Consider the following 19,926-nt stretch of genomic DNA (forward strand, 5'->3'; position numbering starts at 1 on the left):
TAGCCCCATTATTTATGGCACAATATTATTTTATTATTTGCATAAGCATTAAAAAAAGTATCCCCAAAGATTACAACAGCACAAAATATTCTTCCTACTTTCCTAATCAACATTATGGTAAATTGTTTCATTAAATATCATGCATTTAAATGATATCCACTAGGCATTTAAACAAAGTTTAAAAAAATGTTCTCTCTAAAAACGGATAACCAATAACAGTTTTCCTCAAAGCCAAGGATATTTTGATATTTTGTTTTAATTTTTTAAAATTGTCAGTCATACAACATGCTCCTAATACTTCAAAAAGAAGCTTAATAATTGGGAGAAAAAATGTTACCTTGCCAATACACAAGATCAGGATGAGACACGACCCAGGCTTTTAATACACGCCTAAATTTTGCATGACCTTCTGGTGATGATAACAGTTCATCATACTGATGACACCGAGGAATATCCACTTCAATCTGTAAAAAAGCAAAACAATAAGGTGGAACTGGAATAGAGTGATCTCCAATAAACCTCAAGATAAGGAAGAGGAAAGAGTGTATCTTAAATTTCAGAATAGACCATCTACATAATCCTGGTGTCTGAAGTTTTTAAATTTTATATTAGTCCTCTGGAAACACCAAAAAAGTTGCATGTATACTTAAACAAAAAAGCAGACCATTTCTATCGAAAAGGTATATATTAATATAGTTTTCAAAAAACCTTCCTTTATAACCTGGTCTAAATAAAGAGCAAATTCCTCAGATAAAAAAGTACAATTATTAGGAAAAGTTACTTGGTCTAAACTCCTTTGAAGCATTCTAACTCACTAACTTGTGAGTAAAATAAGAGCTATGCATATACATATACATATGATGGCTGCTGAGTTTCATAATTAAGAAAATTCTTCTTGCCTTTCTAAAATTTAAAGATTTGGCAGAATTGTCTTAGGTTGTTTAAGAAAATCTAAATCATACCTGTCTATCTGTAGGAATAGGAGTATCTTTATCAATTGCATCATACTTGGCATGAATAGCTCCCTGCAAAAAATAAGAGAAGATATATTAATTTATCATATCCTTAATAAATTATTGGCTTAGACAAAATATAGTTCTTAGAAACATCTATCTTTGAAAGCACAACCAATTATAGATAGGCACATTCAAACCCAAAGCACCCTCTTAGAAAATTCTTCACATCTTTTACAATCTGTGATGAAAGTCTGTGACAATTTATCGTTTTGCTAAGGCAGTCATTTGAATTACATGTACAGGAAGACAAATATGTTAAAAGAGTCACTTAATGAGTATGCTTAGCTCATCTCCCAGCTCCCCAACACAACACAGCCTTGCTGTGCTCTATTCATTGTCAACTCACACCTAGTAAGTTTCATGAAGAAATTTAAAAAAAAAACTGGGGAGTGTCATCCCTTGAGAAATTTTCCTGTAAAGTTGGAAATGGAAGCAAAAATAAAATAAAATTGTTTAAAGGAGTTCAGCATCAGAAGGAAGAGGTTTGGGACAAATTAAAGAATGAAATTCCATGTGGAATCCCTAATGGAATCATTAAGGGATTAAAGAGATTATTTACATTTTCCATTTATAGCTCTACAGAAAGAATAACTGAATAAACTACTTCAAATTTTGGTCATGTTCTATAGGATCAAGCATAGATCAATTCTTAATTCTCTAGTTTACTGTAATGGTAGAGAAAGAGCTAGGAATTTAGAGTTCAATCTCTGATGTAACATGCTACTATCAACATCTTGGTACATCTACTTTATGAGACATTTGGACAACCTGACCTTGGAATTCCTCTTGAATTTTAGCATTATATAGTTCTACAATTCTAATCATTACCATATGATAGGAATAACAGGCATTCTTATTAAGCAACCAACCAAACTCAAAGATATTTGTAGACTTTCACCAAAGAAATCAGGAATAAAGGAAGGAATTCTTTCAATAGAGAGTTAAAAGGATTAAAAATACTTGGAAGAATTCACACACAAAAAATAGGTGATGGATATCCATAAGATATCTATAAGAGAATACAGAAAAGCAGGTGACAAAGAAATTGACAGGAAATGAAAAAAAACTGGCAATGATTTGGCCCATTATCATGACTGCTGTCACCAAAATCTGTTAGTACTGCAAGTCACTCCAATAATGTGACACCTTGCCTCTTCTCACTGCCACAGATAAGGTATTATAGAAGACAAAGTAGCTATTTCTCCAGGCAGCATGGTTCTGGTAAGATAGATATGCCAAAAGACACTAAATTATATTAATGATTTTTGACAAGGTTCAAATTAGAGTGGAATATTTCTTATAAATAAGCAGTTCTATTTCCAAATGAACATACTTTATAAGCAGGGCTATATACTTATAACTGAAATATATATTAGAATATTCTGATTTTAAAATGAATAATCAAGATAATTTCTGAGTCCCATTAAATGAAATATTAAATGGCATAAATCTAACAAGACTTCAATTATATTTTTCTATTCTATTCTTTTCCTTTATTGCTTTCACTAAAAATTGCCAAATAATCTTAACTCAAATTTTACTATATAATTTCCTAACAACTTGGAAAATATATATTCAGAAAGTACTTTCCTTCTTCCTTTTTCCTTAACACTATTGATCAGCTTCTAACATCTTTTCTTTTTTTTTAAGATTTTTAAAATTAATTAACTAGTTAATTAATTAATTTATTTGACAGAGAGAAAGACAGCGAGAGAGGAAACACAAGCAGGGGGAGTGGGAGAGGGAGAAGCAGGCTTCCTGCTGAACAGGGAGCCTGATGTGGGGCTTGATCCCAGGACCCTGAGATCATGACCTGATCTGAAGACAGACGCTTAACAACTGAGCCACCCAGGTGCCCCACCTCTTTTCTTTCATACCTCAACTCCCAGAAGGGCAGCCCAGGTTAAACCTCTCATAAGAGGAGGAATGTCAACTCTTGCTTCTTTCCAGATTTGATTTTTTTTATATGGATAAGCCTATAGGTTAAAAAAAAAAAAAAAAAAAAAAAAATGAAAAATACCTCAAGTTAACAAGTACCTTCTTTTAATCCAAAGAGTTCTGAATACACCAGTGATAAAGTTGAAGGTGACCTGCAATAAATTTCCAAGTACCTGAAATTATTTTACCTGTTATTAATACATATTAAGTTAGTAGTGGAATAGTTCCCTAGCCTCTGTAAATCTTATATAATACAATCAAAGAGAGGAGCTGAATCTACTGTTTTTAACCATCCCTCTCTCTTTTATATATATTTTTTATTATGTTAATCATCATACATTACATCATTAGTTTTTTTTATACAATTTTTTTAAAGATTTTATTTATTTATTTGTGAGAGAGAATGAGAAAGAGAGAGAGAGCAGGAGAGGGGGGAAGGTCAGAGGGAGAAGCAGACTCCCTGCTGAGCAGGGAGCCTGATGCAGGACTTGATCCTGGGACTCGAGCCGAAGGCAGTCGCCTAACCAACTGAGCCACCCAGGCACCCACATCATTAGTTTTTGATGTAGTGTTCCATGATTCATTGTTTGCATATAACACCCGGTGTTCCATTCAGTACGTGTGCCCTCTTTAATACCCATCACCAGGCTGATCCATCCTCCCACCCCCCACCCCTCTAGAACTCTCAGTTTTTCTCAGAGCCCATAGTCTTTCATGGTTCGTCTCCCCCTCTGATTCCCCCCCTTCATTTTTCCCTCCCTACTATCTTCTTTTTTTTTTTAACATATAGTATTATTTGTTTCAGAGGTACAGGTCTGTGAATTGTGTAAGACTGTTGAATCACAGACCTGTTAAAGGCTCTTAATACAAAATTTAAAATAGCTTTATAGAATGCTTTAGCCAATTTACACATACTACAGAAGAATGATAGTTCCAATCTCAATATACATTTACTCACTTTGCAATTCCATATGGAAAAAAAAGTCTATTTTTTTTCAGTCCCAGTAAGGATACATATTTTGAATAGATTTACTGACTAGCTGTATTTCTATTATGTTTTTTATCGATTTCTCTGTTTCAATGATAGTCCTTTTCCCTATTGATTTTTAAGTGTTTTTTAAATAGCAAGGATATTAAATATCTTTTGTCTAATGTGGTTTTGCATAGATTCCTTCATCTTCTTTTACTTTTTAATTTTGTTTACTATTAACATGTATCATTTTTATTATTAATTAGATAAAATAGGTCCTAAGAATTAGTGTTCTCATGACATCAAGATTCCCTAAGAATTACCAATGAAATAAAAAAAATAAAGATTGTATATGGACTCTTTACACCTTACACTTTAGAATCCTACCTTTAGTAGCCTGTCAAAGAGAATGATTCTGTTTAGTTGGTACTCTGTGTCCCTCTCTCGGATGATTAAAGGGAGAGTGGCAGCTGCAGACAACTCATTATTGCTGTTTGAATGAGGTAAATTAGACTGGCTATAAAAGAGAAACAAAAGGAGAAAAATTGACAAAATGTATAAAATTAAAAAAAAACAGAACACCACTTTTTTGTATTCTACTTAGGAAACAATTTTCAAAAAAAATAGGCAGGCTTCTTATCAATCTAATAGAAACAGAAAAGAAAAATAATGGTAAAAAGAATATATATATATACATACATATATATATATATATATACTCACTCATCTTCAAGTAGTGGGTAAAATGCTTCTCCACCAACATCTTTTAACCTCTGAATTTAAAGAGAAAATATTTACGATATTTAAGATCTGAGACAGAAGCAGTGACCTTTATTTAAAAGGAAAATGATGTAAAATTATACATTTATAGCAAGGAAACTACAAAATAGAATTTAAAATCCATTTATTGTAAACATGCAAATACACCATGCCTCCAGTGATTAAGTTTCGCAGTAAAGAATATTCTTTGTTTTTTTGTTTTTTTACCTTCAGGCATTTCTCATAAATGTTAGACACCTATTATGATAGTTTTCTAAACACAAGGCAGAATTGCTAAAATTAGTATAAAATTGAATAAATGGATAAAACTTTAAAATTATGTGAAGATTATATAAGAAGGTACTTTTTAATACACATCTCTTAATTTAAAACTTGAGTCCAATTCATTTTTGCCTTGACATTAATACAAACTAAGACAAAAGTAAGGTGCTAATAAAAGGATTCAAAAGAATTTCTCACATCATACTTTGAACATGCATGATTCAAACAGCTGGTAAACCAGCTGACAAAATTCAGTTTTCTTCATTCTTTTTTCCACAAACATATAACAATAAATGTTACTCCAAATAATAACATTGGCAGGATTATAGATATTCAAAAACATAAGAAGGCAGGCAATAGTAAAGTAAAATCGGAGACATATCCTAAGTAGGGTGATTAACGTTAATGTCATCTTGCCTGCTGCTCTGCTCTTCAGTTCAACTTCCAACTTGAAGGCAGAGTACCTGCTCCTGTGGGGATTGACACAGAAGTTCAAGCTCTATGTGTAGCCAGCATCGATCTTCTGTTGATTAGAGTTACTGTGTACTCACCCATGTGAGTTAGCCTCAGAATTTTTAAAAGCCAAAGAAAAATCTTTTACCACAACTGAGACTCTGGCAAACACTGATTTTATGACTGGCTTTTCTCTAAAACTTGATGTGCTATAGATTTATCCTATTTTGCCTCTAAACTTTTAGGTGTTTCTTTTGTGGATTAAAATTCTAAGTAGAAAAATAATATTTTCTCAAATTTTACCCATTAATATGCACATTCTTTTAAAATTTGGGTTTTTTTAAATTTATTCATGAGAGGCAGAGAGAGAGAGAGAGAGAGAGAGGCAGAGGGAGAAGCAGGCTCCCAAGGAGCAGGGAGCCCGATGCAGGACTCGATCCCATGACCCGAGCCGAAGGCAGATGGTCAACCATCTGAGCCACCCAGGCGCCCTAAAATTTGGGTTTTACTGTCCTGAAAGTCATAGATATTATAAGTAACTTTTCTGCTTTTTTTGTATTAAAAATTTAGCATATACAAAAAGGGCAAAAATACAGAAAAGTAGAAGGTAAAAATTATTATTTGGTTTCTGTATTATTTTTAAAATCAGCAACATAAACTTTTTTCTTAATAATTATAGAAAAAAGTTTTTTAAATTTCAAAAGTAGGAACATAAGGTCATTAAGCAAGTAAAATTAAAGCCTTGTATTCATTTAACTTATGTTCATATACTTTGGATTATATTTAAAGAAGCAAATTAAGGGTAAAATCAAATCAGTCAAAACCATATATTTAGATGTAGTTCATTGTTTGTTGCTTTGTACTGCTACTTATTTCATCCACTATACACATTCTTTCTTTTCAAAGAGATGATAAGTTTAGTGTATCATGTAGTAATTATATATTTAAATGTTCTATTCCTTGCATTATGGCAGATAAGAGATTCCAATTGCCTCCTACTACATAATATGTAAAATATTAAATGACAGGAAAAGCCTAAAAATATAAGGAAAATGCAATGATAGGTGACCCAAAGCTGGGCTTAGAGAGAAAGGATATAAGCTAGAAATAAAGTATATTGATAATTGTGGCCTAGGGTTTTAAGCACAATGGGACTAAGACTTGGGCATCTGATGAACAGGCAGCCAGACTGGAGGAGACCCTGCTATACTCAACTAAAGAAAGAACTGTGTGTGTTGGGGGCGGAGGGGAGGATATCCAACTTTAGCCAGCCCGAGTCATTGATGTGGGGAAGAAGAATATCCACTACTGATGCCTTTTCGTTGCCTGTCTCTAATAAGGTAAGGAGGGAAGCTGAGAAGCTTTATATAAGGTCACAGCCCAGAGACACAGGTTCACTAAAGGGCTGCAACCTAACCATAGGATTATAGAACTCCTTCCCTTCCCTACCATACCTCCATGATATTAGAGCTCCCATATAAAAGGGGATTCCAGCTGAAAGAGCTGCAGACCTTAGACCCTATTTTAAAAAATCTCTAGGGAAAAAAAAAAGGTCTCTAGGGAAACCCAAAGACACCAGGGGGAACAAGAACAAGGATAGTTGAGGAAATTTTAGCCTCTGACAAAAAAGCTACACAAATAGTAAACAGCTATATCTTGAGCTAAAGGCCTATTTACCATAGTTCTTTTTACTGGTAAATCATGTTAGGGTTTCAACAAAAAATGGCAAGACATGCTAAAATGTGAAAAAGACACCAGCCTCAGATATGTCAGAGAGTTGGAAATTATCAGGCCAGTAATTTAAAATAACTCTGATTAATATGCTAAGGGCTCTAAGGAAAAAAGTGGACAGCATGCAAGAACAGGTGGGTAATATAAGCATGAAGATAAAAATTCTAATAAAGAATCAAAAGATGTAACCTATGTGTTATAGAAACATCAGAAGAGGAGAAAGGAAGAAACAAAAGAAATATTTGAAGTAAAAATGACAGAAATTTTCAAAATTAAAGACATGAAATAACAAAGATCCAGGAAACTACAAACATCAAGTGGGATAAATACCAAAAGAAAAACTTATGCCTAGTAATATCATATTCCTTAAAAGAAACCATCCAAAGACATTGGGGAGGGTATGTGTTATGGTGAGCACTGTGAATTGTACAAGACTTCTGAATCACAGATTTGTACCTCTGAAACAAATAATGCAATATATGTTAAGAAAAAAAAAAGAAAAGGAAGATAGCAGGAGGGGAAGAAGGAAAGGGGGGAAATCAGGGGGGGAGACGAACCATGAGAGATAATGGACTCTGAAAAACAAACTGAGGGTTCTAGAGGGGATGGGGTGGGAGGATGGGTTAGCCTGGTGATGGGTATTGGGGAGGGCATGTTCTGCATGGAGCACTGGGTGTTATGCACAAACAATGAATCATGGAACACTACATCAAAAATGGTAAGTAACACAATAATAAAAATTAAAAAAAAAAAAGGACTGGCAAAAAAAAAAAACTAAAAAAAAAAAGTTAAAGGAAAAGCCACAGATTAGAAGACATATGCATTACATATAGCCTACAAAGACTCCATATTTGGAATATATTTTTTGAAATCTTCAAATCAATAAGAAATCACCCAGTAGAAAAATTAACAAAAGATATGAACTAGTAATATACAGAAGAGGTAAACAAACTACCAAGAAATATGAAGAAATTTGTAACTGCATTATAATCAGGGAATTAAAAATTAGTATTATAGCAAAAACTATTCCATATCTTTTAAAGCAATAATTTTTTTTAAGATTTTATTTATTTATTTGAGAGAGAGAGAGAGAGCAGGAGTGGGGGGGAGGGGCAGAAGGAGAGGGAGAAGCAGACTCCCCACTGAGCAGGGAGCCCCACACAGGGCTTGATCCCAGGACCCTGAGGATCATGACCTGAGCCGAAGGCAGATGCTTAACCGACTGAGCCACTCAGGTGCCTCTAGAGCAATAATTTGGTAAAAATTTGATAATATCATGTGTTACCAAGTATACAGAAAATGAGAAACCTTATCCAATAATGGTAAAAAGATATAACTACTTTTGTGAATGACTGAACAATATATACTAAAGTTGAAGGTGTACAGATCCTATTTCCCAATAACATCACTCCTGGGCACATACCTTAAAGAAACTCTGACATATTTTATGAGATTAGGAAGGAATTCAAGGCTTCATGTATATCTGTAAGGTTTTATTTAAAAAAAAATCTGAGGTAGATTTGTCAAAATACCATTCTTACATTTCTTAGCTGGCATAATGACAATGTCACAGTGGTGTCATCTAATAGTGAGCTTCTATCTCGACCTTGTCCAAAGCTTTCACCATCTTCAAAGAGAAAACTGAAAAGGGATTTAAAAAAATAATTATTTTAACGAGCACACAAAATCTGATTTATTGCTTCTTCTAGAAAATAAAATTTATTCTAAATCATCATTCCCTCATCAAAGAAAGAAATTTTAGACTACACGGATTAATTTAAAAATATGTAACTGCTGGTTGATATTTCAGCAAACAATTCTCATTTTTAAGTACAAACTGATTTCATATGAATACAGTATATAAATATAAACCATTTTAAGAACACAAGAGTGTGATTTATCCTCTTTGTTCATGCAGATTCAATGCTAAAATTACTCTCTTGACAATATGTGTGTGTGCTCCTGAGAAGTTTATATAAGTGAGACATGATAAAAGAAGAAAGAAAAATCATGATAGTAACTTCTCAGGAGAAAGAATAGTGAATAATAAATGCATAAAATTTCTTTAGGATTTCAGAGAATTAATTTTGAGAATTTACATATACCTTGGAATTTCTATCATATTATTTCCTGGTGTTCTGCTTAAGTCAATGTATGAGAAATATAATTGACTTAAAAATCAGTTTAAGGGGGAGAAAAAGTAGAGACCCAGTGTTCTATTCAAATAATTAACCTAAAAATGTAACGTGAAGAAAAAAATGATTAGTACGTAATTTGCATGTTACCTACAATGATCAAATCTAGTCCTAAAATCTAAAATTAAAAATTTAAAGCATTGGTGAAACTCAAGAGATTTAAGTTCACATCTTTATGAATAAATACAAAGAGCAATGGAACAGTAACAATTTTGGTCCTTAGAGTTGTACTGTTATTTAACTTTCAGTCTAATTTATATGATGATGTCCAAGATCTTATGCAGTTCTGCAGAGTTTGCACAACAGTGATTTAGCACCATGATGATCTCTAGGACAATGAGGCCAAAGAGTACATTTACATTTACAATTGTAATTGGAAATAAAAAAAAGTTAGTTATGATAGGCACTCTAGCCTAGTTTATTAACTCTCTTGAATATTACTATTCTTTCTGACTTGTACATTTTGCATTTATTGAACATCAATTATTACAAGATATTCCATAATAATGGGTCTACCTCAAATAGATCATAAAGCAAATTATTAAAATATTAAAAATATTAAAAATAATATTAATGTGAATTCAATTAAAAGCCTCAGCCAAGAAAACAAGGTATTGACTTCCAGTTGCTTTCATAATCACCTAGTTGGAATGTCTACCAAAGAAACCCCAAATTAAAAAAAAATGTTATTACTAAATTTTTTTCATTTCCAAGGTAAACTTTCTTTCCTTACTTGGGGAGTGTGCAGATAGGTGGTTTAGAGCGAATGATTTCCTTGTTGACAAGCTCTTTCTCCAAGTCACCTCCAGCTAAACACCAAAGGTAATATACTTCTTCAATAGATCTTTCTGCCAGATAATCACTGTTTATATCTATTAATGGCAAATGGAAAAGGATGAGAGCTATCACACTTATTGTTTTTATTAAAAAGCAACAGGAAATAATAGCTGATATTCTCAAAAAATAGTAACTGAAGAACATAGTAAGAGTCCCTTTAAGAATATTCATACTATAAACTGTACAAAGGATGAAGATATACATATTGGATGTACATTCAGTTTCTTTGAGAAAAAGTAGAATTTTTACCCTCTATATTAGAGATATATGGGATATATATTCCATACAGATACCAGATATATCAGGCTCTGTGAGGAAGGGATAAGGACAGAAAAAAGTACTTGGTTGGGTGCCTGGGTGGCTCAGTTGGTTAAGCAACTGCCTTCGGCTCAGGTCATGATCCTGGAGTCCCGGGATCGAATCCCACATCAGGCTCCCTGCTCAGCAGGGAGTCTGCTTCTCCCTCTGACCCTCTCCCCTCTCATGCTCTCTCTCTATCTCATTCTCTCTCTCAAATAAATAAATAAAATCTTAAAAAAAAAAGAAAAAAGTACTTGGATAGTTAACTAACACAGACTATTCCATCCTTCATCTCTTGAGGCAATTGTTGCCTCTTCTGAAGAGTCTTTCTGATTGTCTCAGGCATGCTATGATTCCACTGCACTATCTTCATACTGACCTTTATTTATAATAGTAATATAAATTTTTATTTGCGTGGAACACAGCAGGAACTCAAAAAAATATTTGACTGAATGAATTCTTAGTAAATATTTCCTGCCATGACTCACATCATAACTCTTCAGTGTAAGAGTATTATTGGTGCTACTAAAACACACATTCTGAGAGTTGTAATCTTCATAGATGAATGAAAAGAAAAAAAAACTGATATTCTCTTACTATGTGGAATATAATGGTATGGACTTCTACCTATAATACAATTTTTAGATATCATTTATAATAAATTATATAGAATAGGATATATGTATGTTGATGTAGTAGAAATTCCACTGGGAATTAGAAAGCAATTTTGGCATTAAGATTTGAGATGAAAATAGGACTTTGGTTTGCATAATAGATTTTTTTTTGGTTCCATGTCCTCAATTCTTAAAGTTCTTACTCCAAAGCAATTTAAACTTAAAGGATTAGGGGTGCCTGGGTGACTTAGTCTATTAAGTGGCTGCCTTCGGCTCAGGTCATAGTCCCAGGATCCTGGGATCAAGCCCCACATCAGCCTCCTTCCTCAGCGGGGAGCCTGCTTCTCCCTCTCACTCTGTCTCCCTGCTCTGCCTACTTGTGTTCTCTCTCTATCTTTGTCAAAAAAATAAATAAAATCTTTAAAAAAAAATAAAGGATTAAAAAGTTAGGTAGTGGGCGCCTGGGTGGCTCAGATGGTTAAGCGTCTGCCTTCAGCTCAGGTCATGATCCCAGGGTCCTGGGATCGAGTCCCGCATCGGGCTCCCTGCTAGGCGGGGAGCCTGCTTCTCCCTCTGCCTCTGCCTCTCTCTCTCTGACTCTCATGAATAAATAAATAAAACATTTAAAAAAATAAAAATAAAAATAAAAAGTTAGGTAGTTATATTTTAAGCATATCCAAAATTATCTCTTAATTCCCAGACAGGTATCCATAAAGCCTCACTAATGTAATATATATATTGTTGGTAAATGCAAAACTGAAAGTAGAATAAGGGTACTTTCTCTAAAAATAAAACATATTGTCTTCTGTCTTATTTATCATTACCTTTACACAGCTGACTGATATCCTCAGGCAGAGTCAAATCAGCACATCTCAAAGAAGATGAAAACAGACTAGCAGGTTTGGTAAAGGTCGTATATAAAGGTGACACTTCACTAAATACCTTGTCCTGCATTAATTCAGCTGCAGTTGGCCTTGAGAAAAATTTAAAACACACAGTATGAATGAGATACAAACTTCTACATTAGAAATTCTTGGTATCACTTCTTATTTAAAAAGTTATAATTAGCAGAAAATTAATTTTCAGATATTTTAATTATAAGTCATGTTTACAAGGGTAGATCAACTTTCTTTTTTTCTTAAATCGCTGTGTAATGCTGACCTTTTGTTTATTCCCTGATCTGTGTGTCTCATTACTCTCTTCAAAAATAAAAACTTCCATATATCACAGTGTTGCCAAATTAGTCAGTGCCTTACCTAATTTCAAAAACAGTGGTATGAGAAAAGACCATTAGAAATACGAATATTCTTCTTATATTGAGAAATCTGATAGGACACTTTGCCAAACTTTCATAATACATGGCTTTTGTAGTATATGATGTAGGCCTATTTCTGAATATGGTATGAAATGAATCATATGGCTTTGGAAAAAATTAAAAGAAAAATAACAAATTTCTACAGAGCTTATTAATGTAAGAAAAAATGGTAAGAGCTAGCATATAGTTTATATCAGGGGTCAGAAAACTGTGGCTCATGGGTCAAATCCGCCTACTGTCTGTTTTTGTATGGCTCATGAGCTAAAAATGGATTTTGCATTTTTAAATAGTTGAAAAAAATCAAAATACTGTTATTTTGTGATATGTGAAAATTACACAAAACTCAAGTTTCAGTATCCAAAAGTAACGTTTTATTGGAACATAGCAACACTAATTCATTTAAGTATTGTCTTTAGCTCCTTTTAAGCTACAAGTTCAGTGTTGAATAGTTGTGACAGAGACTGTATGGTCCATGAAATCAAAAATATTTGCTATCTGGTCCCTACCAAAAAGAGTTCGTTGATCCTTGAGTTAAATAAACACAATAGCACATCAGTTTTTTTTTTTTGTAAAAATATGAATCGATAATATATTTTATGATGTGGAGTTTAACATATTTATGTTTAGAAACATTTGTGCCTACATTTATTAGAATATGTTTGCTTCAATATGAAAAAAAGAATCATACTTTGCAATATTTCATGTGCATTTTTCTTTTAGTCTAGTTAACTATGATTATTTCCCTGGTTATCTGCCAAATTTTCAATTAACATTACTGTCAGTGGGTCCAACCAAATTAACTATGGCAAAATGTACTTATAAACTTGTGTCATGGATGATGTTACAGCATATTGAATGAACTATCACTAACTCAAACTGGCCATTAAATAACCAGCAATCAACCATAACAAAGCCAATGTTTCCTTAAGTTACTTAGACATGGATTTGTGTCTGAGAAATATAAATAGAATCTTAAATATTGATTGGCAATTTGTTTGATTTTTCCAAGGCACAAAAATAAACATTAGAAAATGTCCCTCAAAAAATTTGCTAGAATAATGGCACACATTCAAGGGATTAGTTAAGTCTTAAATACATCACCAGTACAGAAAATAGGTAATAAAACTCCTTAGCAGAGTCTAGATGTATACTTGTATATAAAAATGAAGTGACTGTAAGTAAATGCTGAATTTTTTCCCTTTTGTGCTTTTTGCATCTTATAATCTATCAGATTATTATATATAAACATCTCCATTTTTTACTTTTATCTTGACTATGATTTACCTGTGTTACTGAATATCTTAATTAAAATTCTAAACTAATACTACCTTTTGGTTTTCTTCTTCCTCTCTTAATGTGGCATGTTTACCCCAAATTATGTTTTTTTTGGTTTTTTTTGTTTTTTTACCATTCCACTCTTCCTAACATGTATTGATAAAGATGTTTTTCTAAAAACTAATTAGAATACAGTATTTTCAAATATCGTATACTTAAAGGAGTTTAGGAAAGACAACTGTAAGGCTCACAGTGATATCATCAAATGGAAACAAATAATAATACTTCTAAGAAATCCTTTTGTATTATTATATATAATTATATATATAACAATTACATATAATTGTTAGCTATCAATTTTGTACTCCTATATAGATGTAAATATTCTTATTTAATTCATTAGTATTATAAAAAAAATCCAACTACTTATATATTAAAGATGTCAGCATAATCTCTAAGTCTTAATAATATCAACCTCTTGGAAGGGTGGAAGGTGAGACACTTCTTCAAAAGATTTATCACATTTTCAGGAAGGTCCTGGTAAATAAAACAAGAAAATAATTATTTAGAATGATCCATTTAAAAAATATATTTTACTCACACCAGTCAGAATGGCTAAAATTAACAAGTCAGGAAACAACAGATGTTGGCAAGGATGCAGAGAAAGGGGAACCTCCTACACTGTTGGTAGGAATGCAAACTGGTGCAGCCACTCTGGAAAACAGTATGGAGGTTCCTCAAAAAGCTGAAAACAGAGCTACCCTATGAGCCAGCAATTGCACTACTAGGAATTTATCCAAATGATAAAAACATAGTGATTCGAAGGCATACATGGACCCCAATGTTTACAGCAGCAGTGTCCACAATAGCCAAACTATGGAAAGAGCCCAGATGCCCATCAACAGATGAATGGATAAAGAAGATGTAGTATGTATATATACACTGGAATATTATGCAGCCATCAAAAAAATGAAATCTTGTCATTTGCAACAATGTGGAGAGAACTAGAGGGTATTATGCTAAGTGAAATAATAAGTCAATCAGAGAAAGACAATTATCATATGATTCCACTCATATATGGAATTTAAGAAATGAAACAGAGGAGCAAAGGGGAAGGGAGGAAAAATAACAAGACATAATCAGAGATGGGGACAAACCATGAGACTCTTAACCACAGGAAATAAACTGAGGGTTGCTGGAGGGAGTGGGGTGGGAGATGGGGAAACTGGTTGATGGGCATTAAGGAGGGTATGTGATGTAATGAGCAATGGGTGTCATATGCAACTGACGAATCACTAAATTCTACCTCTGAAACTAATAATACACTATATGTTAATTAAATTGAATTTAAATAAAACATTTTAAAAAAAGAAAATAATTATTTAAAATGATCCATTTAAAAATATATTTTACTCTAATGTTTGCTATTCTAGGACATTTTGATTTTTCTAAAAAGTTTTTGTTTGGACTTTACACTAATTTATATTAGCCTGTCGCTCTATGAAAAAACAAATGTCTGAACAGAAATAAACATAGCTTTAAAATAGCTTGCTATTAGATCTCAAGTATACAAAGTACATACTTTTCAATAACAGATTAATGACAAACCTTTATAATGTCCAGACAACCATGCTCTTCGGCCAGAACTATTATAGTGTCATCTATGCAATCTATAAAACAGAAAAATTGTATGAATTAATGCTACTTTTCTTATTTATCGGAACTGAACTCATATAATTTTTTAAAATATTGTGTTATGCAGTTTTGGAACTTGGAATATTAAAAAGCTTGTGACTTTGTTAACTTTCCTTACATTTTTTGATAAAAATAAAGACTTTAAACACTAAATATTAATTGAATTACAGATACTGGAAGATAGCCACTTAAATAGTGACATAAAGCAGTGGTTCAAGATAAAGATTCTCTTGCTCTCTCTCCCTATATATGTAATGTACATATACATATTACTCTTTTGTATTTACATAATTTGGAGAATGTACACACATCTCTGGGGATTTAAAGTATACATTTTTACAATCCGTATCAAAATACCAACACCATATTTCACAGAACTAGAACAAATAATCCTAAAATTTGTATTGAGCCACAAAAGACCCTGAATAGCCAAAACAATATTGAAAAAGAAGAACAAAACTGGAGGTATCATGATCCTAGATATCAAGAAATACTACAAAGTTGTAGTAATCAAAACACTATGGCACTGGCATAAAAACAGACACATACATCAATGGAACAGAAGAGCAAGCCCAGAAATAAATTCACGCTTACATGGCCAATTTATCTTCCACAAAGGAGGCAAGAAAATGCAATGGGAAAAAGACAGTCTCTTCAACAAATGGTCTTGTGAAAACTGGACAGCCACATGAAAAGAATGAAAAAGGAGCACTTTCTTACACCATACACAAAAATAAACTAAAAATTGGTTAAGGACCTAACTGTGAGACCCAAAACCATAAAAACCCTAGAAAGATCACAGGCAGGAATTTCTCCGGCATCGGCTGTAGCAACATCTTTCTAGCTATAGCTCCTGAGGCGAGGGAAACAAAAGCAAAAATAAATTGTTGGGATTATATCAAAATAAAAAGCTTTTGTACAGTGATGGAAACAACCAACAAAAACAAAAAACAAACTATTGAATGGGTGAAGATATTTGCAAATGACATATCTGATAAAGGGTTAGTTTCCAAAATATATAAAGAACTTAGACAACTCTTGAATCACTATATTGTACACTTGAAACTAATATAACACTGTATGTTAACTATACTATAAAATAAAATAAGAACCTATACAATTCAACACCTTAAAAAAAATAATCCAACTAAAAATGGGCAGAAGACATGAACAGACATTTCTCCAAAGAAGACATACAGATGGTTAACAGACACATGAAAAAATGCTCAATAGTACTCATTATCAGGGAAATGCAAAGTAAAATCACAATGAGATACCACCCCACACTTGTCAGGCTAAAATAAAAAAAAAAAAACACACACACAAGAAACAAAAAGTGTTACTGTGCACTGCTGGTAGGAATGCAAACTGGTGCGGCCTCTGCGAAAAACAGCATGGAGGTTCCTCAAAATATGATGCAGTAATCCCAGTACTGGGTATTTACCCAGAGAATATGAAAACACTAATTCAAAAAGATATATGCACCCCTCTGTTTATTGCATTATTTACAATAGCCAAATTATGGAAGCAGCCCAAGCGTCCATTGATAGATGAATGGATAACAAAGATGTGGTGTATGTATACACAGTGGAATATTACTTAGCTACAAAAAAGAGCAGATTCCTGCCATTTGCAACAACATGGATGGATCTAGAGAGTATAATGCTAAGTGAAATAAGTTAGAGAAAGACAAATACCATATGATTTCACTCATATGTAGAATTTTAAGAAACAAAACAAATGAAGAAAAAAATAAAGAGACAAAAAAAAAAAAAACAAAACAGACTCAACTATAGAGAACAAACTGATGGTTACCAGAAGGGAGATGGGGGGTGGGCAGGTGAAAACAGGTGAAGGGGATTAAGAATATATTCATCATGATGAGGACTAAGTAATGTCTATACATTGTTGAATCACCATACTGTACACCTGAAATTAATATAACACTGTATATTAACTATACTGGAATTAAAATTAAAAAAATAAAGTCTAAGTTTAGTCTGTAGACCATATTAAGAAATCTCTAAGACTCCTTAAAAGCCTTATTATCAATCTTTGAAAATTAAATGTTGTAAATATGGTAACATTTTATGCAATTATATTCTTTTCAATACATATTCTTATTTGTAAACCCTATTAATGTGGATACCAATCTGTCACTCTTTCACAGAAAGTTCTCTATCAATTTTTCTCTTCTTTATTACCACATTAGGATCTAATATACATGTAAAATAAATGAGCTTCTTATGAGGAAAAATATTCTTCTCAGTCATTATTCACACATGATTCATCAAATAGAAAGCTCAAAACTTAACGTCTGAAGGTAAACTGCTACAGAGAAGTGTATTTATTGTCATATTTTGATTTCACAACTTAGTTTACTTGTCTAGATCATGAAGCTAAGAAAATATCTATCCACATTATAATTCCTTAATGAGTAAGGAAAGCGCTACAATAATACTTCACAAGGCACTTCTTAAGTTGTCCTATTAATGCTTACCATTGATCATTAGAACATTAAAGAAATTCAGGATATTTCAGTGTATTCACTATTATAAAACACATTCTTAATGTATATGCTTACTAAATTTATATTTGTAGTTCAAACATAATCATTTGTGAGACACTTACCTAATGTAAGTAAAAATTTTAGTCTTTCAGAAATATCCAAGCTCTGAAATAATTTTCTTCCCTGAATAAAATGGGAAAAGAAATTCGTGTTAATATTTACATCTTTTTTCAGGGAGGCATTTTTTTTCCCCCAGAGATGAAAATGATTTTATCAGGTATCTCTTTTTTCTTCAAAGATTTTATGTGACTTTTAAAGTTAGCTCCACTAAAGAAAAATTGTCAGTTTAAGATTTAAACATTTCATATATTTAAGGATCATTACATTCTAGTATGTTCTCAAGTATTCTTCATTTTTGAGATCTATATATACCTGGTTGTCTAGAGAGATTCCAGTCTTATTTGATTAAGAGACTAAGATGACCCATGGAAAGATTCATATTATCTTTACATTTACCCAACTAATTCTTACTTATATATCATATCCGGGTAATCTGCTGTCTCCACTAAGAAACATTCAATGACACTCCGTCCTCCTCCCACAATGAATTTGATAACCATCCTTTGCGCTCCCATAGCACCTGGTATATTTAAGATACATACATTGTATTTTAATCGTTTCCTTCTTATTCAGCTTCAGGGGCTGCTTAAAATACAGTCTGGAGGGGGCGCCTGGGTGGCTCAGTTGGTTAAGCGACTGCCTTCGGCTCGGGTCATGGTCCTGGAGTCCCGGGATCGAGTCCCACATCGGGCTCCCTGCTCAGCAGGGAGTCTGCTTCTCCCTCTGACCCTCTTCCCTCTCGTGCTCTCTGTCTCTCATTCTCTCTCTCTCAAATAAATAAATAAAATCTTTAAAAAAAATTAAAAAAAATACAGTCTGGAATCAGTCATAACTTCAACAATTATGTGTCAAGCAACTATTGTGTGCCAAATTTGACTTTTAGCCACAAGTTATATAACCTGGGCAAATACTTAACCACATTAAGTTTCACTTTTCTCATTTATAAAATTGGAACACTAACTGTACATGCCATACAGGTTGCAGTGAGGATTATAGAATGTATAAAAAAATGCCTCACATTTTTTGAACATAAAAAATCCTTCATAAATGTTGGCTATTCTTTTTTTTTTTTTGAAGATTTTATTTATTTATTTGAGAGAGAGAGCACATGAGAAGGGGGAGGGTCAGAGGGAGAAACAGACTCCCTGCTGAGCAGGGAGGCCAATGCAGGACTCGATCCAGGGACTCCAGGATCATGACCTGAGCCAAAGGCAGTCACTTAACCAACTGAGCCACCTAGGTGCCCAGCTATTGTTCTTTTCTTACAAGCAAATTAAACTTACAGGATCCTTTAAGTAGACTTAGAAAGAAAGTCTTAAGAAGATAGCCTGGTCTTTATGTGGAGAAAAAAAGACTGTTCTTTTTTAATAAAGAGAAAGCATAAAGATTTCTTAAAGATTTATGAAATTAGAACTACAGATGGAAAGATCATTGAAAAAAAGTTGCCATTCCTCTCTCAATGTTTTACACTATCTTATTAATCTTTTAGAAATACAGGTTTGATTTTATCAATATCTTGTTTAAAAACTTAAATGGTCCCCCATACCTTATATAACTAAATAGAAACTTCTCAGTTTAGCATTCAAAATCTCTTAGGATATGACTCTAAGATATCTTTTCATTCTAAGTGTTTACTATTTATTTCCCTATGATGAACACACACACACACAGCAGTTCAATTTGATTACTTACAATACAGTGAATATACTGTCTTTTCAGGCATATTGATGATATATGATTGATGATATCATAAGATCATATGATTTTGACTGATTTCCCTACTAGTAATTTTTTTCTTCATGGCTATCAAAATTTTATATATATCCTCTATTTCACTGCCACTTCTGAATGTTAATTTTGTGAGTTAAAGAATTCAAAATTCAAATTACTTTTTCTCAGCACTTTGATGGCATTGTG

General features: G+C 32.8%; 1 protein-coding gene across 3 annotated transcripts in view; it reads right to left on the minus strand.

The window, feature by feature from the left end:
- Window positions 1–19,926, minus strand: part of TBCK (TBC1 domain containing kinase) — a 237,560-nt gene that overhangs the window by 146,594 nt on the left and 71,040 nt on the right. For all 3 annotated transcript variants that reach the window (XR_003520644.2, XM_027598076.2, XM_027598077.2), the window contains exons 7-17: window positions 18,012–18,072; window positions 15,294–15,355; window positions 14,161–14,222; window positions 11,920–12,068; window positions 10,078–10,216; window positions 8,691–8,790; window positions 4,648–4,697; window positions 4,312–4,441; window positions 2,894–2,992; window positions 963–1,025; window positions 338–464 (exon numbers count right to left, since the gene is read on the minus strand). Coding sequence is in view for 2 of the 3 variants with exons in the window: in XM_027598076.2 (XP_027453877.1) it covers window positions 338–464; window positions 963–1,025; window positions 2,894–2,992; window positions 4,312–4,441; window positions 4,648–4,697; window positions 8,691–8,790; window positions 10,078–10,216; window positions 11,920–12,068; window positions 14,161–14,222; window positions 15,294–15,355; window positions 18,012–18,072 (1,042 nt within the window). In the remaining variant the exon portion in view is untranslated. The remainder of the gene's footprint in view (window positions 1–337; window positions 465–962; window positions 1,026–2,893; window positions 2,993–4,311; window positions 4,442–4,647; window positions 4,698–8,690; window positions 8,791–10,077; window positions 10,217–11,919; window positions 12,069–14,160; window positions 14,223–15,293; window positions 15,356–18,011; window positions 18,073–19,926) is intronic.

Source organism: Zalophus californianus, chromosome 2 (genome assembly GCF_009762305.2).
Source record: "Zalophus californianus isolate mZalCal1 chromosome 2, mZalCal1.pri.v2, whole genome shotgun sequence".
Lineage (NCBI taxonomy): Eukaryota > Metazoa > Chordata > Mammalia > Carnivora > Otariidae > Zalophus > Zalophus californianus.